Source organism: Urocampus carinirostris, chromosome 9, assembly GCF_059441175.1.
Source record: "Urocampus carinirostris isolate Australia breed hairy pipefish chromosome 9, RoL_Ucar_1.0, whole genome shotgun sequence".
Taxonomy (NCBI): domain Eukaryota; kingdom Metazoa; phylum Chordata; class Actinopteri; order Syngnathiformes; family Syngnathidae; genus Urocampus; species Urocampus carinirostris.
The window spans coordinates 40668931-40696215 of record NC_142357.1 but is presented as its reverse complement, the minus strand read 5'-3'; the positions used below and the strand labels follow the sequence as shown (position 1 = coordinate 40696215).

Here is a 27285-nt window from a genome sequence, read left to right as displayed (position 1 = left end):
TGACTACTTTTTACTTCTCCTTGAGTCATACTCCAGTATTCTGAAGTCACAGTACTTTTCACAGATCCCTTAAGTCCATGGGTCCACCAATGAAGAAGCAACTTCTCCATTGTTGATGGTCCCTGGCCTGTACTTGAATTGTGGCAAAGTTTGCACCAGTCTATTCCCTAATGTTGTCTGCCCAGTTCTTGGTCTGCCCCCTTGGACTGTGCCCTGAATGATCTTGGTCTGTCCTGATGATCTTGTGACTTGACCTTACCGCTGGAGTATCCGTCTGAGAACAGTTGACAACAGTTCTTGGTAGGGTCCAATGCGCCCTCTGATTGTTTGGTGCGGCCCATGGGCTAAGTAGCTGATGTCTAGAAGTTTCCTGTAGCATGGCATCTCCATGACCTGGATTTTCTTTTCCAGTTTTGCTGTGAGAGTCCATGTCTCAGGAAGATTCACATTTTACAATAAGGATAAAAGAAACCAAAGAAGATAAAGGAACAAAGAAGATGTTTGTATTGTCCTTGTTGCAGACTTTGTTTTCCAACGGAGAGGGGGGGGGTGTATAGGGGGTGAGGGACAGACAGAGATGGCCGGATCCAACTAGATGTTTGATATTACTGTACACACGGTCCAGTTTTTTTTTCCCCTGGTTGCTCAGTCCACGTATTGATTTCACTGTCATGTTCTTGTCCCTCCGTAGGGTTTAGGTCTGCCATGTCCGGCCGTGGTTTGAGCTATCCTGGCCATGATTTTTGGTTCTGACCCCTCTTCTGATATGACACAGCTCCAATATATTTAAATTTGGTGACAGTTTTTTTAATTGAGTAAAAATGTTGGCTACTTTATTCACATCTGTATACAGCAGGGGTGTCAAACTCATTTGAACTCGGGGGCCGCACGATAGAACAAATATTTTGTCGGGGGCCGGACTGGTAGATTCAAGAGAAAGAAAAAGAGAGATGAAGAAATGAGAGAAAGAGGAGAGAGGGCGGGACAAAGAAAGAGAGAGAGGGATAGAGAGTGAGAAACAAAAGATAAAAAGTCGTGAGAGAGGGGGAAAGAGAGGGAGAGGAAGAAAGAAATCCAAAGAGAAATAGAAAGACAGAAGGAGAGAAAAGAGAAAATAAAGCGCAAAGGGTAGGAAGAGAGGAAGAGAAAAAAGATAAAAGGATAAAAAGAGCAACAAAGGAAGAGAAAAAGAGACACAGAGAGTGGGAGAAAAGGGGTCGAAAAGAGAGAGAGAGAGAGAGAGAGAGAGAGAGAGAGAGAGAGAGAAATAAATACAAGTACAGTGTCTTTGTGAGAGGGACTTGGCTTTGGCAACATCAAGTTGACCTATTTCAACCTGCAGCTTGTTTTTCTCTTGCGCTTCTCTGAGTGTTGTCTCACGGACCGGATTCAATCCCTTAGCGGGCCTGACCTGGCCCGCGGGCCGCCTGTTTAACACCTGTGGTATACGGGGTCATTCGTTCGTCTCTAGGTATGCGACCGATTCGTTCAGATTTCTCCCGAAATCCGACCGCTAAACCGAGTCGGATTGAGCGATCGTAGCCCGTGCGAGTGATCGTATAAGAAAGGATTTTTCATTTCGGATTCTCGGTTCCTATTCATCAATCACATGGCACGGAAATGTCTCCTGCGCATACTCGGGATACTTGTCATGCAGCGAGCGTCGCCAAGGTTCGTGGCTCTCGCCGGATGCGCCGTCATCGGGTTTTGACGCTTGGTCATATGAACCGGGGAAGACACGGGCAACACCTGTCTCGGCGCTCATTGAGCATGCTAATGTATGCCGACACACGGTAGCCCGCTGCCCGACCTTGCCAGGACGGCAGGGGTCGTCGGAGACGGGCCACGGCCGCTCCGCGGGACACAATACGGCATATGTTCGCTCGCTAAGGCTTTCCATACATGCTACCTCCGATGGCTGATGATGTCGGTGTGAACATCACCACTTAAAATATGTCTCCCTCTCACAGTTATATAAGTGTTGACACTCATTTCGGCCTTCATTTTTTTCTTAAATAATGGTATCAAAACAAGGTGCGAGCAAAGTTTTTCGTACAAATGTCACAAAATACCGCAAACAAGAATACTAGCGTATTTACCTTCATTGCAGAGAAGGACGATATAGCGCAGCCTATTCCTACCACTCATCCCATCGAATTGCTCTAGGTGCTTTGCTAGCGCTTCTGGGTGTTTAAAGATGGTTCTGTGGCTTTTCATCATAAAGTGTCGAAACAATCCACATAGATTGTTTCATGAGCTTCCGTATGAAGGATTCTTTAGCGATTAACAGCTAAAACAGGGTCTGAGGGTGTGACACCGTAAACTGTAGTTCAATTTGTGTCCTATATATACAGGACTGAACCCATAGGCAGTCCGTAATGTGTTGGTTTTTCGTCTGCGACAATCCACTCTGTGTGTAACAATACTTTAGGTACTTGCGAAAGATCTATTTTGTCTCTGAACCGTATGTACGCGTGAAAAAGGCTATATATGAATCGGGAGTCATAGGTTCCCGACCCCTAACCTAGATAAGAACCAGTCCCACTTAAGGACTCGATCAATGCTTTACTTTACCTTGCCCTGGTATTTGCTTTGCCGTTCTACTTGGACTTTGTCAGTGGTGAGTTGCCTCCAGACCAATGTTCCCTGTCATTTTCCTTACGGGTCTGAGCGTTCACACAAAGTCGGTGAGCAGAGCTTGAAACAACAGTGCGCAACCATAATCCCAAGTGTGGCAAGATAATTCATTATCAAAACTTGACATTTTGCCGAGTTTACAGCAATGCAAAATGATTTTTCTCTTTTGAATGAATTGACTCGTGTATGATGGCCTACAAACGTCATTTGTTTTTACAATTCTTTCGCAAGATATCCATTTCTTTTTATTTCCTGATATATTTTGTCGCATAATATCAACATTTTTGGGGGCTTACTTAGTTGGTTGTACGAGACAAAACTCTACTTAATCACATCTTTGAGTGAAAGTACAATGTTGGATTGACTTGATATCATTGGAAATGATTTGAATGCAACACAAACTATTTCTTCTTTTTTCCGTGTTTTTTTTTCTACTTTTTTTGAATTCCTTTAAAAAAAATCTCATTGTGTTTAATTTTTCCGAGCTGTTACTTTTTTCTTTTTGTTCTCTATTTACTTTTTTTCCTACATTTCTTTCTTTTCTTTTTTTCTGGCTTTTTTTCTAAATTCGTCCTTCTTTTTTTTCTTCCTTTTGTTTCTTTTTTTCTCAGCTTTTCACTTCTTTTTCTTTTGGTATTTTTTTCTTTTTTGTTCTATTCCCCCCTTCTTTTAAGTCATTTTGCGCATCATTTTGCATCATATTTGGTCATGTTGGGATGAAAGAAGCAAAAACGACCCGAAGAGCCGTTTAGGACCCAAAAGAGCCGAGCCGAAGAAGCCGGTTCTCAACTGACTCTACTAACTTTACTCAACTTCGTTCTACTTCGACTCGACTTCAAAATATCGCATTTATGACACAACGTCAGGGGAACCCGTGTCTTTTGACCTTCATGCACTGTAACTTTGACTCGAGTCGCTTCTTAATGAGTCATTTTGAGCCCTGATTTTTGTGAGCCGGCTCGATTTTCTCGTGCGCTGAGAATGTGCCAGCAGTGCCAAATCGCGCACGCGTGCGGCTTAGAGGGAACACTGCTCCAGACTGTAGTTTTACTTGTGTTTATAGACTCCGCCAGCCGTGACTTATCCGGACTGTGTTTTTCGTTGCGCCTTTGGTTTTCAATGTCCCCCCGAATAAACTCCTGTCAATAACTCCCTCTGCGTTGGAGTCCACGTCCACCAAGCATAACACCGTATTTATTATTTCTGAAACGAAAAGGAAACAGGGCAAACCGCTTGAAAATGGAAATGCTCCATCACTCGAACGCCTCCTTTCAAGGACACCCAGCTGTCAAAACTTCCCGTCCTCCTATTCGGACGGAACGTCGAGCAAAGGCTTCCCGACAAAAAGGCGGAGATGAGTTTTTGTGATTTTCTCGTCTGGGCTTCCGATCCGTTTGTACGCACGGCGGACGCGGGAAGGGCTCGGCGAGCCCCCCGCCCCAGAAATACAGGAACGTGTGCCTGCACACGAACCCGGGTATAATAACCTCCGCAAATACACGAGTCGGGTTTGTCTGGGGGGGGGGAAAGGGGATATTATTGTCTCTCTCCCTCCCAGCCTCCTTCAAAGTGCACTTTTCAAGGTGCAGGGCTTGGTATCTCCATGGCAACAGCTTAGCGACCAGGATCAGGAGGAGGGAGGAGGCTACGGTGGGCGGATGGGGGGCCACATAGGCTGGCGGGCTCCATAACACGGGGAACATTGTGACATTTCCTCGAGTCCCGATGCCGCCGACAAAGAGGGACCGTCCTTTCTTACAGAAGCGCGTCCTTTGTATTTCTGGGGCTTTATCCGGACATCCGCGCGTCTTCCCGAAAAGCCGTCTTGTTATATAGGCTCGATGTCTGCGGGGGATTCGATGTTTGCCGCCATATTTTCCTTATTGAGAGAAAAATCCATGAAATAAAACCTCGCTTTCAACTCTGATAAGAAATAAATAGTGGTCAAGCTCAGGGATGGATACATTTATATTTAGAGCTGCTTTTCTTTCACCCTGCCATTTCCTGACAAACATTTGAAAAAACACATCTGTACTACATAAGGTTATTATTATAATAATATTATCATCACTCGCCCACCCAATTTCCCACCCTGTTAGGTCTATGAACCTAATAAAAAATAACTCCACCCTGTTAGGTCTATGAACCTTTTTTTTGAAAGCTACCGTATTTTCCGCACTATAAGGCGCACCGGGTTATAGGGCGCTACAATGGGAACGTGGACAAAACAGTCCGATGGTTCAGTCCAACTGATTACCCCCTTAACATTCCCAAAGCTTGCAAAGAAGCAAATACGTGTCTCAGACACATGCAGATGCGGTGTCCGTACAATGTCACTCAAATGCATCGTTCCAAATATCATTCGGAAGGTTAAAGGCTTGGGATTCAAGAAATGCCAACCATTCCTTAGTTTCTATTTTCTTTTTCGCTCGCAACTTTACTGTGCATATGACAATATACACTTGGAATGGAGTTGAATTTAATAAAAGACCCATCACAGAAACATCAAAATCACTCTGAAACAAGATACTGGGAAAATATATAGCCGGAGTATCTCACCAAAGTCGTTGTGTTCAATAATAATGTGGAACCATGGTCCTCTTATATCCGTGAGTGTAGTAAATCCAGGAGAGTCAAATATTTACAAATACAGTACAGAAAAGTAAAATACTGTTTTCTCTATGCCGTACACCCAACATGCTATTCACATTCATCTTTTTCGGCCAATTGCAGGCTTTGTTTTGTCGTTTAAGCCAATGCCAGCCTCTAAATGATAAAAAGGATCCGCCCCCTTTACCTCCGAAAAACTTTAGCCAATAATGATCGATTTAACTGATGATTGACACATTGGTTAGCCAATGAAACGCCGGTATATAAATCCCAGCATACACCGCGAACTATTCGCATTCCGGGGAAAATCCAGTCGGCGGCTGCTTGGACTAGTTGCAAGACTTTGCGACTTAATATTGATCCATAAATAAGGCGCACTGTGTTCTAAGGCGCATGGTCAGCTTTTGAAAAAAATAAAGGCTTTTAGGTGCACCTTTAAGTGTGGAAAATACGGTAATCTAGCTAGAGCTCTTTAGCTCAGAGGTTCCCAATCTTTAATGAGACGAGGCACACTTATTTTCAATAAAAAACACATTTGACAATATTTTAAAATGATTCACTGGCACCAGTTTAACATTTTTTTGGCTTCAATTATGATGTTGAATGGTAAATGGTCTGCATTTCTATGGCGCTTTTCAAGTCAATAAAGAGCTCTCAAAGCGCTTTACAATGTGCTTCACACTTACCCATTCACACACACATTCACACACCAATAGGGAGTCAACCTCCAAACGTTTTGAGGATAATCAAGATGCTAAATGGACTGCATTTCTATAGAGCTCTTCAAGTCAATGAAGAGCTCTCAAAGCGCTTTACAATGTGCTTCACACCTACCCATTCACACACACACACACACACACTCACACACCAATAGGGTGCCTACCTGCTTATTGGGGGCATTAGGGATTCAGTGTCTTGCCCAAGGGCACTTCGCCGGGAATCGAACCTGCAACCTCTCGATCCCAAAACGAGCGCTCTACCTCCTGAGCTGATGCTGCCCTGTTGACTAGATTGACAGGGTAAAGTTTTTCTATCAAACTAACCAAACATAATACTTAAAACAAGCAAAACTGTCTGACAGTAGCACATGTTTTTAACTAAGTTTTAACTTTTTCCAATTTTTGTTATCCTGTAAAATAAGAATTAAGTAAAAACGGAAAAGTTAGAAGAAGAGAAGAAAAATGATCCAATTTGGTCACCATGACCAAAATACCTTTCCAGAAACTGTTTCCTAGAAAATAATAGATTCATTAAAGTTCTGAAAAATATTTGACTCGTGCTTTCCTTTCTTGTGCTTTGTAGCACTCGTTTTCGGTTGCACCGTACTCCACGGCGACATTCGGTGGTCAAATATTGCATAGTATCTATTTAAACTCAGAAAATAATACATAGAAAGTACTACTTATGCGTAACATACATGTAAATGATTAAATAACAATACATATGGATAGATGTATAAAGAAATGAAAAGTTATGTCATTTACCTTTGGTGTGACGGAACTTGAGCGGTCGAGTGGAGTAGCAGATGGATGCAGAAGGGGGGAGAAGAGGGCGGATTAAATTGGAAACGTATTTCAAAACTTCCACTTACGAGGTTGGTCATGCCCCATAAATCCCTTCTTTAATTACGTCCTTATTTTTAAAAATAAGCCCAATCGTTCATTGGTTATGGCCAAGCAACTTTGAAAGGCTAGCCATTCGTGTGCCTTCTTCGTGTTTGTGATCATCGCAAGCTCTGTTTCCATTGTTATCATAGGGATCATTATTTTTAAAGTGGTTATTTTAATGTTGCTATGTATTTGTCTTTTTGTCCAAGTCCTCTGAAATTAAGACTTGCTTTAGGACCAATTAGTTTAAGTTGTCTATTAGGTCTCCACCCGGTGCATTTTGCTACTTTTCAGTAGAAAAAGACAAAAAAAAATCCTGCTCGTACCATCTTGTAAGTCAATGGGATGCACAGTGCCACGAAAAGGTATTTGCACTCTTCCTAAATTTGTGTTTCTGCATATTTATCACGTACAAAGGTTTCGAATCAGCAAACCAATCTTTTGGCGGATCACAGTAGTTTTTGGATGTTTTATTGGGAAATGGCTGACAAACCTTCAGCTCAATCTTAAAATCTAAAGAGTGGCTACATGCACCATTTATTCGTGACATCTTTTACGCAGCAAGTTTGTGTATATTTTAATCAAGACGCACAAAATGTCATCGTAATTTCTTTACTTAAAATCTACACAGGAAAATTAAACTAAAGAAAACAATGTAATCTATAGTGGTTGGCCAAAAGCGTAGACTAACACTATAAATGGATAGATACAACTGTGACATCCATTATATACCCAGTGCCGTGAAAAGTATTTGCCCCTTCCCCGATTTCTGTGCCTTTGCATATTTATCACTCACAAAAGGTTTCAGGTCATCAAACCAAGTTTACAATCATACAAAGACATCCCAAAGAAATACAAAATGCAATTTTGAAATGTTGATTCAGTTTATTATTCCACAAAAATGATCAAAAACTATATGGCCCGTTACGAAAAAGTAATTTTCAACGGAACCTAATAGCGAGTTGGGACACATTGGCAGTCGATACTTGGTAAGGAGTCTTCCACAACGTTGTGGAGTAATTTTGGCCCACTCTTCTTTGCAAAATGGTTTTAAATCTGCCATATGGAAGGGTTTTCTAGCATGAACTGCCCGTTCATCTTAAATGGATTTAAATCCGTACTTCTACTTGGTCACTCCAGGACCTTAATTTTGTTTCGTTTTCGAGCCATTGAGGGGTGGACCTGCTGGTGCGATTCAGATTGTTGTCCTGCTGCACGATCTAAGAGCGCTCCTGTTTGAGGGCACCGACTGATTCCGGACATTCTCCTTCAAGATCTTCTGGTTAGCACCAGAATTCATTCCTTTGTGAAACGCAGCAAGTTGTCCCGATTCTGAGCCATTGATTCAATGGCATTGCTTCTTCAGACCTGATTACCATGGTTGACCCTTTCAATAGGCACTCCTAAAGCCTCAGACAACTTAGACCACTTAGCATTGGGACACACTTACCCCTCCACCACCATAAAGAGGCTGGCAGTCGAGCTGTGTAAAAATACTCATAGTCTTCAAGATGAATTGTGATTATTGCTCGCCAGCTCTTAAGCACTTATGTGTCTGAACACATCACAGTAGAAAAGTCCAAATACAAACCAAAGGCTGTAAAAAATGGAGCATTTTGAAGTCCAGGCCATGAAAATTGAGAAGGCCAGAGAACGACATTGATCGCTGGAGCTCCTCGACATGTCATGGTCCTAGATCAGGGGTGTCACACTCAATTATACAGAGGGCCAGAACTCAAACCACAACTTTGGTCGCGGCCGAACAGGATCAATATTTATTGAATACACTTTCCTTTAAAAAAAATAAATATGAATATAAAACAGTCAGTAATATTATTCCAGAATGAACAAACTTAAACATGAAATGAATTAAAAATGGTTGCTCTCCATAAAAATATCTCCTGTCAAAACTATAAAAATTAAAATATAAAAAAACGGAAAATAGAAATAAAATTTGTGCTTTTCACTTTGGTAATTTGCTTTTGTGAAAAACCTCTTCATATTCTTCTTGAACTCTTCAACTTTCTGTATCTTTTCTCTGGATTCAAGGTTTTTCAGTTTACTCTGAAGTTTTGTCTTGTAGTGCCGTTTTACATGAGATTCCTTAATGACGGCCACAAAACCTCCTCAAATAAGAGACACGGGTTTACCGGCAATGTCAGTTAACATCATTTTCTCGGCCATTGTGGTTTTTAGTATCCGAGTATCATTTGAAAGTTATCAGGGTTTCATAGACCCGAGCCATTATAGTAGATGTATATAAAAGGATTTTGCGGGCCGGATGTGGCCCGCGGGCCGTGAGTTTGACACCGGTGTCCTAGATTGTGGGGAATCATTTTAACAAAGGATTTTCTACTCATACTAAACCAAGGAGTATTTATTATATATTCGAAACTTTATGTTCAGTTGGATTTATTATCATTGGGACCTTTTCCATTCTCAATTAATCACCAGTAGAAATTTCAAAAATCTCTGGATATTTAGGCAAGCTGGTTAGGATATTCACAAAGAAATTGTATCATGAATGTATTTCTTTTGATCCACCAAGATATTTTAATTGGACTATACACTTTTCCCAATATCTTTACGGTTTCCTATGATTTTGTTTAGGGTGGCAGTAGCTCAGGAGGTAGAGCGATCGTTTTAGGATTAAGGGATTCCAGTTCGAATCCCGGCTTGTCCGTGTTACACGCCGAAGTGTCCTTGGGTAAGACACTGAAACCCCTAATACCCCCAATAAGCAGGTGAGCGTCTTACATGGCTGCAATACAAGGCCGCTATTGGGAAATGTGGAGCACATTGTAAAGCGCTTTGGGAAGTCATTGACTTGAAAAGCGCTATAGAAATGCAGATCATTTCATTTCAAATGGGTATATTTAACACATTTTTTCTCATTTTAGTGAGTAAAATATAATAAACTGTTTTAAAAAGGAAACATTATGCAAAGTATCTAAATATTTAATATTTTTATGAAGCTAGCAGCTGCACACAATTTAGATTTATGATCAATGAATGAATGACGGAATAATATTATTTTTAACACGTATACAAATGTCGGATGAAAATGAGTGAAATAATAATTGTAATAAAATAACAGCAAATATCAATAAATAAACACTGATATACACAATATTAAAAAAGAATCACAGGTATGTTTACCAGAAACGGAATCTTGTCTCCTTGATGTAAATATGTACACATACATAGTAGTTGATTTTTATGTTTATGGTATCCTAGTTTTAAATGTATTTTACCAACATTGCACACCATGTTAATGACAATACTTCATCTTCAAGTAGAAGCAAAATGTCCCCAAAATCAATTACATTTTGTCGGCTGATCAGTAAGTAAAAGAAATAACAAAAAATGTGGTAGAAACATGTATTGTGTATCGTCTGTGCTACATTCAATATGGCGGCGGTATAGTGACAACACACCAAGGGGGATGTCATGTGACGAAAGTCACACAACGGCAAAACAAAATTGTGAGTTTGAATTCTAAAAACAGAATGTTTAGACATTTTTTTACACAATTACTTCAGTAAAACGCATAAAAACAAAGGAATTTGTATCGTCTGCTCCATACTCAAAATGGCGGCAGTCGTGATAATGCACTTTTGGTGATAAAAAGTCATTACTGAAATAAAAATATAATTTATATCCAAATGATTTTGAAAGTAAATACAATTATTAAAAAAAATGTTTTTAAATAAATGAAATACGTACTGAACTGCTTTGCGAATTGTCAGAGATTAATTCAAAATGGCGCCTGTGACAACAATGACGATGCACTTTTGGGGAAAGTGATGTGTGATAAAAAGTCATGACTGAATGTTTTTAAAACATGATTTATATCCAAGTTTTTTGAAAGTAAATACAATCATTCAAATCAAAAGAATATTAAAAATGAACATGAAATACGCACCGAACTGCTTTGTGAATTGTCAGTTTAATTCAAAATGGTGCTTGTGGCAACAATGACAATGCACTTTTGCTGAAAGTGATGTGTGATTAAAAAAATCATGACTGAATATTTTTAAAATATTATATCCAAGTGTTTTTGAAAGTAAATAAAATTATTTCAATAAAAATAATATAAGAAAGAAAAATGAAATACGCACCGAACTGCATCGCGAACTGTCCGAGGTAAATTCAAAATGGCGGCAGTGGCTCTAATGACGATTCACTTTCGGTGAAAGTGATGTTTCACAATTAAGTCACGACTGGATTTTTAAAAAAATATTTTTAAATCCACTGGATTTTATAAATATTATACATAGAAAAAAAATTGAAACAAAATTATTTGTGCGCCGAAATGCATTGCGAATTGTCCTGGTTAAATTCAACATGGCGGCGGCGGCGACAATGACGATGCACTTTTGGTGAAAGTGATGTCTCATAATTAAGTCACGACTGGATTTTTAAAAACCATATTTTTAAATCCACTGAACTTTTAAAATATTAAATAGAGAAAAAAAAATTGAAACAAATTTTTTCGTGCACCGAAATGCATTGCAAATTGTCCGGGTTAAATTCAACATGGCGGCGTCGGCGATAATGACGATGCACTTTCGGTGAAAGTGATATCGCATAATTAAAAGTCACGACTGGATTTTTAAAAAACATATTTTTACACCCACTTGATTTTTAAAAAACAATTTATGGGAAAAAAATGAAACAAAATTATTTGTGCGCCGAAATGCATTGCGAATTGTCCGGGTTCAATTCAACATGGCGGCGTCGACGATAATGACGATGCCCTTTCGGTGAAAGTGATGCCGCATAATTAAAAGTCACGACTGGATTTTAAAGAAAAACTATATTTTTGAATCCACTGGATTTTTTAAAATATCATATAGAGAAAAAAAATTGAAACAAAATTTTTCGTGCACCGAAATGCATTGCAAATTGTCCGGGTTAAATTCAACATGGCGGCGTCGGCGATAATGACGATGCACTTTCGGTGAAAGTGATATCGCATAATTAAAAGTCACGACTGGATTTTTAAAAAACATATTTTTACATCCACTTGATTTTTAATAAACAATTTATGGGAAAAAAATGAAACAAAATTATTTGTGCGCCGAAATGCATTGCGAATTGTCCGGGTTCAATTCAACATGGCGGCGTCGACGATAACGATTACGTACTTTGACCTTTTTTCCCCACAAACAACTTAAAAACAAGTTCGTAAGTTCAATTTTTCTGTCAAAACAATTCCCTCGAACATATGTCTTCTCTCTGCGGGCCTTTCGAAGGCCAACACACCTGGAAGTATCTCTATCGCCTTTCCACGCGAGCTTCGTGGATTCTCTCCAAATTCTAGTCGGTAATGGAAGAGAGGAGGAGAGTCGTGGGAGTGGAACAGAGCGAGCGGAGAGAGAAAGTGAGAGAGACGGGAGGAGAGCTCGGTCTCTCCCCGGCGCACTTGGCAGTCTTGTTGCGGGCTGCTGTGCTGTAGCTGTCGTGGCGTGGCTGGAGGCGCCAGGCGGGGGGAACTTCACCACACTGGAGCCCGGAGTCCCACTCTCTCACCCGCGCAGTTCGGAGCTGCCATGGGGCTCTCGCCCGGAGTCCAAATCCTCAGCATTCTAGCGGCCTTTCTGCTGCACGCCAGCGGCCTTTACATCGCCAGTAGCGTTGGTGAGTGCCAAGCGGCGCCTCGTGGAAACCTGCTCGCTCTTTACCTTGTCGTCTTGTCCTGCAACGCGGGGCCGCTTGCACCAACTTTGCCTTGCTTTTGTGCACTTTTAAGAGGGCGACGATTTACGCAAACGTCTCGTGCAGGCGTGAGAAAGAATAAAACACTCCGATAATGTGCACGTATCGATCGCTCTGTCACCGGACGCTGGAATCGGGTGTCGGAATACTGATGGATGCTTTTATCAAATCATCTTGTCCGATGTTGTTGTCGCAAACTTTGTTTCAAGCACGCACCTTAAAAGGATGCTGCTGCTGGTGTGTGTTTTTGGGAAGGGGGCATCCCTCAAACTTGCGTCTTACGGTCACGTGGTGAATAAAAACATTGCCCCCCTCTCCCCTGGGCAGATTGCACGGAAGGCTCCCCACTCACCGTTCCGATGGGGGTATCAATATTCATGATGGGATGCGACGTGGCTTTAATCGTATTTATTTCCGTCTGAGAAGCATTTAAAGAGAAATCTATCAACCTTGACTGATTCAAATATGTACAGGTCAAGCTACAAATAATGTTATGATTTAGAATTAGAATTGTATTCTTTGATCTTGATATCAACGTTTACATATTATTAGACATGCCACTCCAGGTTAAAATATGTTATATAAAGACTGAAGAGATGAAAATACTTACAGCTTATTGTTAAGAACAACTGGCCTGAGTTATACAAGTAAGAATAATAATGCAATGAAAAATAGAATGGAATCTACCTTTATTGTCATTGTTACAAAATGGGTTGAACATATTGTGACAACGAAATTGGACGTGGCACTCCAGTTTCACATTTAACAGTGGGGATAGAAAGAAAACAGAAGATAAAGGAACAAAGAAGATTACGGTTATAATTTACAAGTCAAGTCATTTTTATTTGAATAGCCCTTAATCACAAAGATTGTCAAAGGGCTTCACAGACTATTATTTCAGACTATTATTACACCATCCCCTGATCTGAAACCAACATGAGGGCAAGGGAAAACTCAAAAACAACCTCATTTACACAAGAAATGTGGGCATGTAGGGTGTTACATACAGGTTTGGGAGGGTATTAGTGCAGTAGTGCAAAAATAGTCAACATTGTGCAAAGAGAGCATAGGCATGAATAAGATTTAAATCTGTATGAGGGAGTGTGTTTGCAAGAGTTTCAGTTTTTTTGTGCTGTGTGTGTTAAGGGTGGTAATGGCTCCGGGGAAAAAAACTGTCTCTGAGTCTGTTTTTGTTTCGTCCGGTACAATACAGAAATGCATTGTAGCAATAGTGCAATAACATTTAGCTGCAGCAATAAAAACCCCAATATAATTTACAAGGTATATATATCAATTGTTTTCCAGTTTCGTACAGTAGCATATATTTTTCAGCTTTATTTGGCAACAACAACAAAAAAAAATACAAATTTGTTGCAGGATTTGTTTTGAGTTTTGTGCATTCGTTTAGGGTTGTGATGACGGTGGGGAAGAAGCAGTCTCTGAGCCTGTTTGTCCTAGTTTTCAGGGACCTGTATCACATACCAGAGGGCAACAAGTCAGAGGTGGTGGGAAGTGTCTTTTATAATGATTTGCAGGATGTAGATCTTCTAGTTGCCTCTCTTTTTAGTTGCCATGTTTCTGCTTGTGATTATTTTTCTTTTTTTACCACGATGTCCAAAATGTGGCACCGGTGATTACCAGACATGGGGACTTGAGACTTAGTGACTTGGACTCGAGTCGACTCGAGTCGCTGTTTTTATGACTTGTGACTTGACTTGGACTTGGCAATCTAAGACTCGGGACTTGACTTGTGACTTGACTTGCCCAAGAAAAAAATACTTGGGACTTACTTGGGACTTGAAGGTGAAGACTTGAGACTTACTTGAGACTTGCACATGTGTGACTTGGTCCCATGTCTGGTGATTACTTATGAGTGTTTGTAAACACCTATAAAGGAGATTGCATAGGATGCCAGTTGTTTTTTTTGGACTATTGTGCCTTGCTGTTCTTTGTTGTTTTCGACAATAAATTTATCAAGTTTGTATAGAACAAGATGAGATGGTACAGGTATGAAATATTTTCTCTTTTCGAACTGTAGGTACGTTAACATGCAGGCAATAATACAATACGATTAAGTAAAGCTATGCAACATTAAGCGTATACAATAATCCCATTAAGGTCTTAGTCCAACTGCGAGTATCCCGATTGCAATGATTGGGTTAGTCCTTTCATTTTTCTATTACTCGTGCATGTGCACCCATTCGTGTAATCCTATGGCTAGTGTGAACGCTGTTTCTTTAATCCACGCGTGTCACGCGGTGAAAATGCTTGTTATGTTTTAAAAGACTGAAAAGTGTTTGAATTTGTGTTGGAGTGTTTGTAAATGCTTGAAATTGTCGCCATGTTCCTCAACAAGTCTGCGTTAAAATGTCGCAGACACTGTTCTCTAGTGGCCTGCTTTGCCATTGGATTTCTTCTTCCCTCTTGGTCAACAGCAGCTGGCATTAGTTTGTTTGGCATTGTTGTAGGAGTCCCGCCAAAAAGGGCTGGTTTATCTTACACCTAAACAGGGCACTATGAAATAAGTATTACTGCAAGAACAATGATCACTTATGTACATTTATTATTATTAAATTGAGGTAGCGTTTTCCAGTGGTAAATCATTAGATAGATAGATGGATACTTTATTCATCCGGGTAGGGAAATTCACACATCCAGCAGTATCTTTGTGTTAAAAATAAAACAATAATAAAGGAAAATGATACATAAATACCCAATGAAACGTGTTGACATAGAGTATTTAAATATTGCTACATAAGATGCACACTGTAATAAAAATAGGGTAAGATGCAAATGTGGGGGTGCTTTTACTCCCCCGGGTGGAGTTCAAGAGCCTCATGGCATGAGGAAGAAATGATCTCCTCAGTCTGTCCGTGGAACAAGACTTTGACAGCTCTTCCGTTTGGAGATGATGCTGTGTAGTGGATGTGATGAAGTGTCCATGATTGACCGCAGCTTTTTCAGTACCCGTCTCTCAGCTACAGTTGTCAGGCTGTCCAGTTCTGTGCCCACAACAGAGCCTGCTTTCCTCACCAGTTTATTAAAACGAGATTATGGGAAGAACTTCCTGCAACTGAAAATGTAAACTACCTATTATTAGGGGATGGTGTAATTGTGATCAAATAAATGTGATTTGATTTGTGACTTGACTGTCATTTTTATCTACGGTATATGGGGAGACATTTCGCTAAAAATATATATATATCCGCAGAATACTCAAGATCCAAAAATCATTTGCCTTTAATTGAAGCAGCAAAACCTCAAAAATTATGCAGGAGGTGCAGCCCCCAAGGACCAGAATACATATATCTATGCTTTTGTCTATTCATTTGTCTCTTGGCATCAAAATGATTCGATCGGATTGCTTTCGAAATCCCTAATTCTGTTTCCAATCATATTATTGCCCGCAAACGCTTCAGAGGGTCATCAACACAGCCCAGAGAATCGTTGGTTGCTCTCTACCCAGTCTGGAGGACATTGCCTGCTCTCGCTACCTCAGCAGAGCAGGTAACATCATTTAGGACTTTTCTCACCCCGGCCACCGCCTCTTTGACCCGCTGCCTTCCGGCAAGCGCTACAGGTCACACAAAACAAAAACAAACAGACTCGGAGACAGTTTCTTCCCACTACCTCATACAGATGTCAATTTGTATTCACGCCTATGCTCACTTTGCACAATGTTGACTATTTTTTCATATTGCACTCATACGATCCCAAAACTGTATGTAACATGCCCACATTTCTTGTGTAAATATTGTGTCAATGATAACCTTATCTTCTTTGTTTTCTTTCACCCTCACTGTTGAATGTGAAACTGGAGTGCTACGTCCAATTCCGTTGTCACAATATGTTCAACCCATTTTGGAACGATGACAATAAAGGTCTATTCTATTCTATGTCAACCTACAGTAGTGAGTGCTAAAGCAGCAGGATAGCGCCGCAGTTAGCACCTGGATCTCGCGTCGACGGTAGAAGGGCACGGGAGGTGTCGGGAGCGTAGCGTGCTCTGCCGAGGCTGCTTTTGCAAACACGTAGCACGGCTTGGCCTCCGGGCTTATGGGTGCGCCTTTTATTTATCATTGCTCACCACGTGACACATCTCGGTTGGAAGGAAGCATTCCTTGCCATGCTTGACATTTCTCTAATCCTTTCTTTTTCCTCCAATCTATTCCCCTCCATGTTTGTGTACCCTTTTTCCTTTTTTTTTTTCCACTCGTCTGTCACGATCAATCTCATCTTACCTTGCGCATTCCGCCTCTCACCTCTGTCCTCAGATTCCCTGCAGCACGTCCTGGGGGAGTATGGACTGGTCAGGCCGATGAGCGTGGACGCAGAGGGCCGCTTCCTGTCGCACGCCGTCTCGGCGGGCCGTGCGGTCGGGGGGCAGCCCCGTAGGCGCCAGAAGAGGGAGCTAGGAGGAGGCAATGAAGAGTGGGAAGAATCCCAAGGAGAGGAGCCGGCCGGCCGCCGGGAAAGGCTATTTTACAACGTCACCGTCTTCGGCCGGGAGTTCCACCTGCGCCTGCGCCGCAACGGCAGGCTGGTGGCCCCCGGAGCCAAGATGGAGTGGCGCGACGACGACGACGGCGCGAGTCACTTTGAAACTCTGCGGGACGACTGCTTGTACGTGGGGGACGTCGCCGACGCGCCGGGGGCCTCCGTGGCCATCAGCAATTGCGACGGCTTGGTAAGTAAGATTTAATTAGAAATGTCTGTCTGAAGTCACTTGTAGCGTGCCACGGTGAGAGTATTTCTTATTAATCTCGTCGGCTCTGCTGTGGTGGCGACTGGGCAGAGAACAGCCGATGATTTCCGGGCTATGTTAATGACTTTCTGTAAGGCGGTCTGGAATCTATTGCTCGGGATTCAGATATGACTTTTCATGAGTATATCGGGCTCAGTACACAGTAATCTTCTCTCTGTGACTTTACAATTTTGGTGTATTTGAAGCCGAAGCAACAGGATATGCTGTTTGTTCGGTTCGAAACAAAGACTCAACTACAATTCAAACTCACTGTGTTACACCAACAGACCCCGTTTTGGCTGTGCGTCTCTAAAGAATCCTTCTTATGGAAGCTCATTAAACAATGTATGTTCAATGTATTAGCATGTGTGCGGTACAGTTCTAAGGCCATGAGATCAAACCTCCTGTGCGGAGTTTGCATGTTCTCCTTGTGCTTGTGTGGGTTTCCTCCAGGCACTCCAGTTTCCTCCCACATTCCAAAAACATTCACGTCAGTTTAATTGGCCTGTCCAAATTGTCCCTAGGTGTGAATGAGCGAGTGAGTTTTCTGTGAGCCCTGTGATTGGCTGGCAACCGGTTCAGGGTGTCCCCTGCCCACTGACCGAAGATAGCTGGGATGGGCTCCAGCACCCCTGCTACCCCACTGAGGATAAGCGGTGCAGATAATGGATGGATGCCTTGTAAAATATTTTAGTAAAAAAAAGAAATGCATGTTAAGAAAATCTAATGTTCAAAAAAATGTAGCCATCTATATCCACGTTGGCTCTAAGCAAAGTGAGAAGGAAGGTACACCAGGTAGAAAAGTGTCACCAAAAACACAAGATTTCTACCATCATATATATCCTCATGATATTTTTACCATTGTCATCTGACAGGCTGTATTAAAAAGTCTAAAGGGCCATATGTGGACCACAGGCCTTACTTTGCCCACACTCACTTTTGAAGGACACCGGAAGTTTGTTTGAATGGAGTGTTCAAGGATGGATTGGAAAACTTTGAATTTATGCTCCCGACCCTGTCAACGTTCCGAGGGTGACTGTCTGCCTCCGCGCAGACTCGATCTTTCGGAAAGCAAAACAAACCGTTCGCAGCGGTCGACAATTACGCGTCCTTAACAATATTTACAGGTCACTCGGATTGATGTTTTTTTTCCTGGCTGCCTCCTGGTAGCTTTTTGAAGTTTGCCCGTGAGATGAAAGTTAGGTTAGGTTTGAAAAAAATCCGATCGAGTCTGTGTTTCATACTGCCAGTTCTATCTCATTTTGCAAAGGAAGTATAAACATTAAATTCCATGGAGGAGTTCTAAAAGCATTCACTCAGGGTTTGATGGGTGCTTAAGATCCTTGAAAATGCTGGAATTTTAATGTTTTCAAGCTTGGAAAAGCACTTGAATTTTAGGAGAAGTGCTTGCATATGCTTGAAATTGGTGCCATGTTTCTTGGGTGATGTGTTGGGTTTCAGGTTAGGAGGAGCTAGGTTTTGGGCTTGGAATGATTTTCTGGTTCCAAAGTAGGATCTGGGCACGGAACTAAGGTTGAGGCTCCCTTTTTCGGGGATTGACTGAATTTCGAGGTCTGAAATAGGGTTGGGGCTAGGGTCACACTTAGGATTAGGTGTAGAGTTAGGAACTAGGATTTGAGCTCCATATCAGGCTTCTAAACTGAAGGTAGGGTTCCAAAAAAGGTTTACCGTTTGAAACAGGGTTAGGTGTAGGGCTAGTGTTTGCGCTGCAAGTTAGGGTTTTTTTTTGACCAATTTCAGGGTTCCGAAATAATGTTGGTGTTTGAAACTGAGGTTTACACTTCATTTCTTTTGCCCCTGCCTTAATTAAAAGTGAATGATGGATTCATTTATTAATGATTAATCATCATATTCATTCTTAAGGTTTTTTTTTTTAGAACTTTGTTTATAACATTTTATAAAAGATTGATTAAAACATTGTACTGATTTCAAATAAGGTTTTCTTGTGGAAAACTCGATTTGGCCCAAGATCACCCAGACTCTTGCTGTTTGAGACCCCTGCCTAAGCTTTGCCACTAATTATGGCGGTGGGCTCCAGTGCCTTACGCACATTACAAAGTGGTAGAGAAGAAATGCCAACAAGATGTGCTTCTACTTTTATCGGAAATCACTTTAGATCACGGGTGTCGAACTCATTTCAACTCGGGGGCCACACGTTAGAACAAACATTCTGTCGGGGGCCAGACTAGTAGATTAAAGAGAAAGAAAAAGAGATATAGAAATAAGACAAAGAGGGAGGGACAAAGAAAAAAAAGAGAGAGGGAGAGAGCGTGAGAAACAAAAGAGAAAAAGTCGTGAAAGAGGGGGAATAGAAAGGGAGAGGAAGAAAGAAATCCAAAAACAAATAGAAAGATCGAAGGAGAGAAAAGAGAAAATAAAGCGCAAAGGGTAGGAAGAGAGAAAAAGGAAAAAAAAGAAGCTAGAGCAAAAGAAGTTAAAAAGATACACAGAGAGAGAGAGAGACAAAGAGCAACAAAGGGAGAGAGAGAGAGAGAGAGAGAGAGAGAGATAAATACAAGTACAGTGTCTTTGTTCGAGGCACCTGGCTTTGGCAACATCAAGTTGACATATTTCATTCTGCAGCTTGTTTTTCTCTTGCGCTTCTCCGAGTGTTGTCTCGGGGGCCGGATTCAATCCCTGAGCAGGCCTAATCTGGCCCACGGGCCGCCTGTTTGACACCTGTGCTTTAGATTACAATGCGGAACATATAGGCCTCCAATCTTAAGCCATCTGACTGATTATGGCTGAGGTTTCCAGTGCTTCACACAAATCACACAGAGGTAAAGAGGATACACGACCAAGTTTTGCTATTCTATAGAAAATCCCAAAATACTCTCATGATGGAAAACAAATTGCTTAGAATTGTCTTAGAATCCTGAGTCATGCGACAGATTATGGCTAAGTTCTCCGATGCTTTGCGCATATCAGAGAGAGGTAGAGAGGCGATACGACCAAGTTGCGCTACTTGTTTTCTCACGGTTCATGGTTCCCTTTACCATCTTTTCTGTGTTGTGTCTTGAATAAGTACAACCTGGCGGCGCTTATACCTTTCCGGGCTGTTTTTTGGGGTTGGGGATTGCTCCAATTCTGACACGAATATCACTGGGGAAAACATTTGGGGACTATAACGATGAAAGAAAAGCTCAATTTTGAGTAGGCCTCTTTTGTTTAAATTGAGATAGTAAATTGCATCACTTGTGGCTTTCATATTTGTAGTTATGATGTCCTTTGCTCGTGTGACATTTTAAAGGCTCTTTCCCTGCTAAAGGCCTTTCGCGTTTTGTGCAGAAATAGAAAATCAAAGTATATTTCAACGAGGAGCATACATGCAGAGAATCTCTCTAACAAGTAGTGTCGTTTGATTGAAGATTACAGCGTGACTAATTACAGAGTCTTTTCTTATGGGTGTGATTACTGTGACGTTGTAATTTCTAAGTGTAATAATTGTTGGGCTGAAAATTCTTTTGTATTCCTATTCATTAGGGATCGACCGATTTTGGGTTTTTCAGAGCTGTTGAAGATACCAATTATTAGTTTTAGGAAGTGGCCAATTACTGCTAATTGGATATTTCATTTGCTTGAAAAGCTCAAGAATTGGCATAAGACATTTTTGAACAATGCAAAACGTCACAAAGAATATTTGTTCTAAATAAAACTAAAATTGTAATAGCTCTTTGAAACATTTACACTGAATAAAATAACATTTCAACACAACTTACATGACTAATATTTCACTTCAACCGAAAACTAAGGGTGCAGAAAATAAAATGAGGCCTAGAAGCAACTTGTATAAAAGTACATAAAAACTTAAATACCTCCCTGAAACTTTGTACATAACTAAATAAATATGTCAATACAATGAATGAAAACTTTATTTTGAACATTAAAATAAAAACATAACAGAAACAATGAGTCAATAACAAAATAATGTTACATAATATGTTCGAAAAGGGGTAATAAGAAGCAAATGCTTCTATTCCCTACCCCTTCATCTTCCCTTTTAAATACACCAATATAATAACAACAATAGTAATAATATTAATCATAACAGTTATGATATAAGAATAGCAACAATAACACAAAGTTAACCATAGTTTTAAACGCAGTATTCACAATCTCTCGTATCAATCATACTCCATTTTCTTCATCTCTGTATTCCGCCAGTCATGTTTTTTTTGTATTTAAATTTGAACAAGTGAATAGTTGGAGATTGTTTGATCTCGTCTTATAAATTGTTCAAAAGTTTGACTCCGCACACAGACACACACATACTTTTCCCGGTGGTTCTCACCTTTGGGATTAGGAATTTACGACAGCCCCTTTAGTTATAATTTCCTTCTTTCCGAATGAATCATTTAGGGATGTTTTCTGGCACTATGTTTTTGTTGACCTTAAATAGCAGTTGTGCAGTGAAACATTTGACTAAATCATCTCATTTTAATCATTTGGACTGCAGGACTAAAATATGAGTATTATCTCGATATCCTACCCTGTGTATGGTTCTAATTGCACGTTTTTGGAGGATAAAACGGGTTGTAGTCAACTTTTGTAATGATTGCTCTAGACTTCAATCAGACAATCAGAAGGTGCAGGGTTTGTAGCGAAGAGAGAGGAGGAGTAGGAACAAGAAAGAGGGAGTCTGCTCCATCTGAGACTTAATAAACAGCCCGCCTAATAAAAAAAAAAAGACTGATACCGATATCCGTGAAATTCCCTACTATCAGTGCCGATAATCAGCCCGCCCGATTATCGGTCGACCGCTACTATTAATTATCGTCGTGTCGGCTGCACGGTTTATAATAAATGCCAAGTAATGCAATGGATCGATACGAGATTGCGAGGAGGAGATCCCCTCTGCGGGAGTATTCTCATTAGTCGAGCGGTCCGGAGCTGAGGGAACCGGATCCGTTTAGCGAGCATCTGAGGCAGCCAGCCAGGCCGCCTCAAAGCCGACATGCCCGTTGGGTACGACACGGCCGCCGCTTGCTGGGGCCCGGCAGCAATTTGGAGGGAGCGCCGGTGCCAGAGCGCCATTCCATCCGGATAACGGATCGGCTTGTCGAGACGGCAAGCTTGGGCAAGACGTGCCTTTCAAGCAGAATCGCGCTTATCTCTTATTGACATCTCAAAAGATCGGATGCCTCTGGAGATGCTCGTAAAATCCTGTGCGTTCTCTCTTCGTAATATTCATGTTGAACATGAGCACTGCAAAGCAAAATGACTCAGTGGAAATAGATTCACATGAATCAACATAATTTTGTTGCTCTTGTTTTAAGGACTATCCACATCGTATAATTTTTAATTTATCCCTGAGCAATTGCGTGTCACTGTTATACTTCTTCAGCCTCTGCAGGCATGAAATAAGTACAGGCATGTTGTGTCATGCTGATTTTTCTTAACCCAAAATGGCCAACATCTGATCAATTGCATCCACTTTTTCCTTCAGCTATGGTAGCATATCGAGAAGAAAACAAGATTCAGATTTTTTGACGATATATAAGGTGCTTAGTTTTTTGAATGAGTGGAGAGGTGTTGTAAAAGGATAGTGGGATGTTTGGACATGTTCTAAGGGATGGGCAGGGTACCCGTATGATGCAGAAGGGGTAAACCAGTGAAAGCTGTCGGGCCCTGCTGTTTTGTGTGTGTTTTTTGCTATTTTTTTCCCTCTTTTTATTTTCTTTGTTTTTTTGTATGTGTTTGTCTAGCTGTCGGTCAGCCATCTTGAGGGATATGACCTAGATAGATAGCTATTTTTTTGGCAACCGTTTTTCTAAATTAATAAGGGTGTAACCAATTTATAAGGTCCACCTGGCTATAAGGTGCATGAAATTCAAATTGCAGTCATTGCAAGGGTTGCATTGATAGAAAAAAAATCCCTGAAAATAAAAAAACACTTATTATGTAGAATATAAACGTTGGGAAATTTGATTTTGCTACTAAACCAACCTGATCCTTTTGTTGTAATTATGCATTCCCTATTTTATTTATTTATTTACAGTCTATAAGGCTTACTTTCAAATTTCAGGCAAATTTTTGCTTTTTATGTGTGCCTTCATTCCAGAAAATACGGTACTTTTTATGGTCTTTTTTTATTGGATAACTTTCTTTCAGTTTTATTTTTAAATATTGTTTTCCCTATTTTTGCAGCATTAGTTTCAGGGAAAATCAAAACTGAAAAAACAGAAAAAAAGTTTTTTTTTTTTTTTTTTTGACAGGTGTGAGGCAAATAAATGATTTCAATTATTTATGCATATATGCAGACCAGCCTTGGGGTAGGACGCCCACCCCCCAACTGGGAGGTCGTTGGTTAGAGTATCGGCTGAGCCGTATGTAAGACTTACAACGTTGGGACTTATTGCCTCCCTGCTTGGAGCTCAGTGTTTAGGGATTGGAATCGGTAGGTTTGGTCACCTAAAGACTCCCAACGTCAGGTGTTGCGACACGTCTGTTGGGTATAACTAGCGTTGCTCTATTGTGCATAAATGTATGCATAAATGCAGGCCTTTGCAGTAGAAACAATGAAACATTGTATTTTTGTAACCACATGGAAAGTGTATTTCTTCCTGTGGTTTTAAATCTCTGTGGAAATTGTATTTGAGTGGATGTTTTGTCTTTTTATTATATTTCCATTTGTGTTCTTTCTAACCATTGAATTTGAGCCCAAAATGCAGTGTGATCAATTTGATAGCAATAGTCTTTTCTATTAGCTATAGCCATTACAGGTGATTAGCCTATTTTTTGCTGATTCGGCTCGTATTCTACTTTGTGGCTTTGTGCAGCGTTTCTCAATCACATAAGGTTTCATTTGGTTTTCAGGAGTGCAGGCGATTAAAAAAATTGCAATTTATTTCAAATATGTATATATTTTTTCAATCAAATCTTTTCATGTGAGCAACATAGTTTCAATGTCACATTCCTACAAGAATAGCCAATGTTAGAGGTGGACAATAAAGCAAAAAATATGAGTTTTTAAAACAAAAATCATGATTTTGATTTTATCGCAATTTGTTAAAGAAAATAAAAGGAAATTTGAGAACAAGTAGCGTGTTTTTAAATATTTTCCTTTCATTTTTTTGCATAAAGTAAAAAGTCTGACATTTTAGGAAATTCAACCGCTTTCTGAAAACATTTTTTTGTAGGAAATTGAATTCAAAACTTCGACATGAATGCATAAAACGTACAATCGGTGGCTAGCTGGGGCGTCCACAAATGGTTAGCGTTTGTGACACTAGCAGTAGCTGATGGAATTCGTTATTATCAACTGCTTAATTGATGCTAGCGGTTAAAATAATGCTGGTCACGAAAGCGACAGTATTTACTAAGACAGTTAGCGGTTACATTAGCTAAAATATGCACTAAAACCAGGCCAGGGACTGCCCAAAAAGAATGGCCATAAGATAAATATAAATATGTTTTTAAATATGTAGTCTCATGTCAGATACTGGAGAAAAATCGTCTTCAACTGCACAAGTTTCTCTCCCTTTTTTCCTTGGCCAGTAGCAGAAGTTGCCTAATGATGCTATAAAAACACACAAAATGACAGTCGAGGGAAAAGGGTATAGCATACAGGTTTTTTTTGTTGTTGTCGGGCACCCACGGGCTCTGTTTAAAAGACAGAAATCTTCTTTTTTTGAGCAACCGTTATCTGTTTTTAGCCGCAGCACGGCTCTTGATGAAAATCAAAAGAGTTGGACGTGAGGTGTAAAGTTATTTCTGAGAAATCATTCCATCTATAGCGTTTCTTTTCGAGTTTTATAGGTTACAGTCTGTGCTTTATTTTGGAAAATAAAATCTTTAACCCTTTAATGTTCCTGTAAAATTCGCCTTAACACCGAATCCAAGATGCAACTAAAGTAAATGGAATGCTGTTTGGAGAATATGGGCGCTGTTGGTCTCTTTTGACAGGTAAGACTCTGAGGTTTTGTCCCAAACTAAAATATTCACTGCAAACTCTACTAACATTGAGTAATCTAAGTCAGAACACACAGAAATAAAAGGTTTTTATTCTCGCCTGAATTTTTTTTTTTTTTGCAATTAAACGCCACAGCTTGACCTTACCGCGTACCTTGTGAAACTTGATGACAATTTGTAAAACTAAAAATTGTATTTTACACATTTTTCTATGTGAGAGACAGAACTGGAGTAGTAGTGGAACTGAGCAAGTGTGTGGATAAGAGAGTATCCGGTTGGTTTGGACACATGGAAAGGATGGATGAGGAGCCAATGTTGAAGAGGATTTACTGAGCAGAAAGAAATGGAAGGAGACCAAGAGGAAGGACATGGACGGTGTTATGAGTGCACTGCAGGAAATAGGTCTAAATCTAGTGAAAGCTAGAGCCATTGTTGGTGATAGGAATGAGTGGAGAGGTGTTAAAGGATAGTGGGATGTTGGGACGTGTTCTATGATACGGCAGGGGTAAACCAGTGAAAACTGTTGGGCCCTGCTGTGTGTGTTGTCACCCTGACCCGAGTGACATTGCCGCTCTCTTGTGTCCCGTTTCATCCGGAGGGACGAAAGCATGACTGACTTAGGTCCCGAGGGGCTTCACTTGTTTGGGTGCTTGAGCATTTGGGTTGGCCATGGTGCAAAAATGTGTGTGTTTTTTGCTTTTTTTTCCCCTTTTTTATTTCATTTGTTATTGTATGTGTTTGTCTTGCTGTCAGTCACCCCTCTCGAGGGATATGACCAGGGTAGATATAGTATTCTACACACACTGAAAGAAAGAAATACAAGTAGAGTGTCTTTGTTCGAGGCATCTTTCATTGGCAACATCAAGTTGACACATTTCAACCTGCAGTTTGTTTTTCTCTTGCGCTTCTCTGAGTGTTGTCTGTTTGACACCTGTGATTTAAATACATTTTTTTTTTCAAATGCAACGTTCCATCCTTTGTTATTGGATAATGGTTGGTTTTAAATGCCGGGCTGAAGTCCAGGAAGAGCATCCCGACATTCCAGGAGGCTCATCGGCGTTGCGCAGTGTTTACACATAAACGTAAATGCTCCGCTTTACAGACTGTTTCATCGCGATAACAGACGAGTAGGCAGATAGTGACAATATCACAATACTCCAAATGACAGCGACACGGGCTTTTATACCAGCACCGCCCCGGGACTACTGTGTTATTACCGCAGCGTTACGAGTCAATAGACGAGACACGTCTTATCCGACCGCCCCGCCAGTTAAGCTCGTTGGAGCGTGGCGGCCCCGGTGTTATTCCAGCCCGTGTGACACGATAAGCAGCTCTCAATTGTAATCAGCTCAAATTGAAATGATGACATCAATTACAGCACAGCGCACACATGTTATTGACCCCGGCGTGTCGTATAGGACTACCCGCAGGCGAACGGGGGCTGAAGGGAGAGCCCGGTTTGGAGAGCCATGAGTGTTCTTCTTTATCTGATTGCAGGTTGAATAGAAGAAGATTGTCTTTGTGTTTATTTATATCAAAGTGTACATTGTTTCTGTCAAGATAAGATGTGGCAATCCTGGATAAACCTGTAATGACAGACTTTAAAGAAAATGATATAGAGATAGTTTATAATCACAAAGTAAAAAATGACGTTTAGCAGAAACAATCTGCAAAAATAAAAATCAAGAGTAAACTATGGCTTCAATCCCCAGTTTAAGATAGATAGATGGATAGAAATACTTTATTCATCCGCGTAGGGAAATTTCCACTTCCAGCAGTATCCTTGTGTTGAAAAATAAAGTAGTAGTGTAGAATACAAAAATACCCAATATAACGTGTTGGTATAGAGTATTTAAATAGTGCTACATAAAATACACACTATCATAAAAATAGGGTAATATGCAATATGTGGGGGTGTGGTTTCATGTGGGCTTTTACTCCTCTGGGTGCAGTTCAAGAGCCTCATGGCATGAGGAAGAAATGATCTCCCCTCAGTCTGTCCGTAGAACAAGACTGTGACAGCAGTCGCAATTT

The 27285-nt window shown here is 40.6% G+C and overlaps 1 protein-coding gene across 2 annotated transcripts in view; it reads left to right on the top strand.

The window, feature by feature from the left end:
• The first annotated feature begins 11611 nt into the window (after nucleotides 1–11611).
• The window catches only part of LOC148360300 (A disintegrin and metalloproteinase with thrombospondin motifs 2-like), a 145704-nt gene continuing 130030 nt past the window's right edge, over nucleotides 11612–27285 (top strand). For both annotated transcript variants that reach the window (XM_088343878.1, XM_088343877.1), the window contains exons 1-2: nucleotides 11612–12497; nucleotides 16850–17262. In XM_088343878.1, coding sequence (XP_088200004.1) covers nucleotides 12410–12497; nucleotides 16850–17262 — 501 coding nt within the window. In that variant the 5' untranslated portion in view covers nucleotides 11612–12409. The remainder of the gene's footprint in view (nucleotides 12498–16849; nucleotides 17263–27285) is intronic.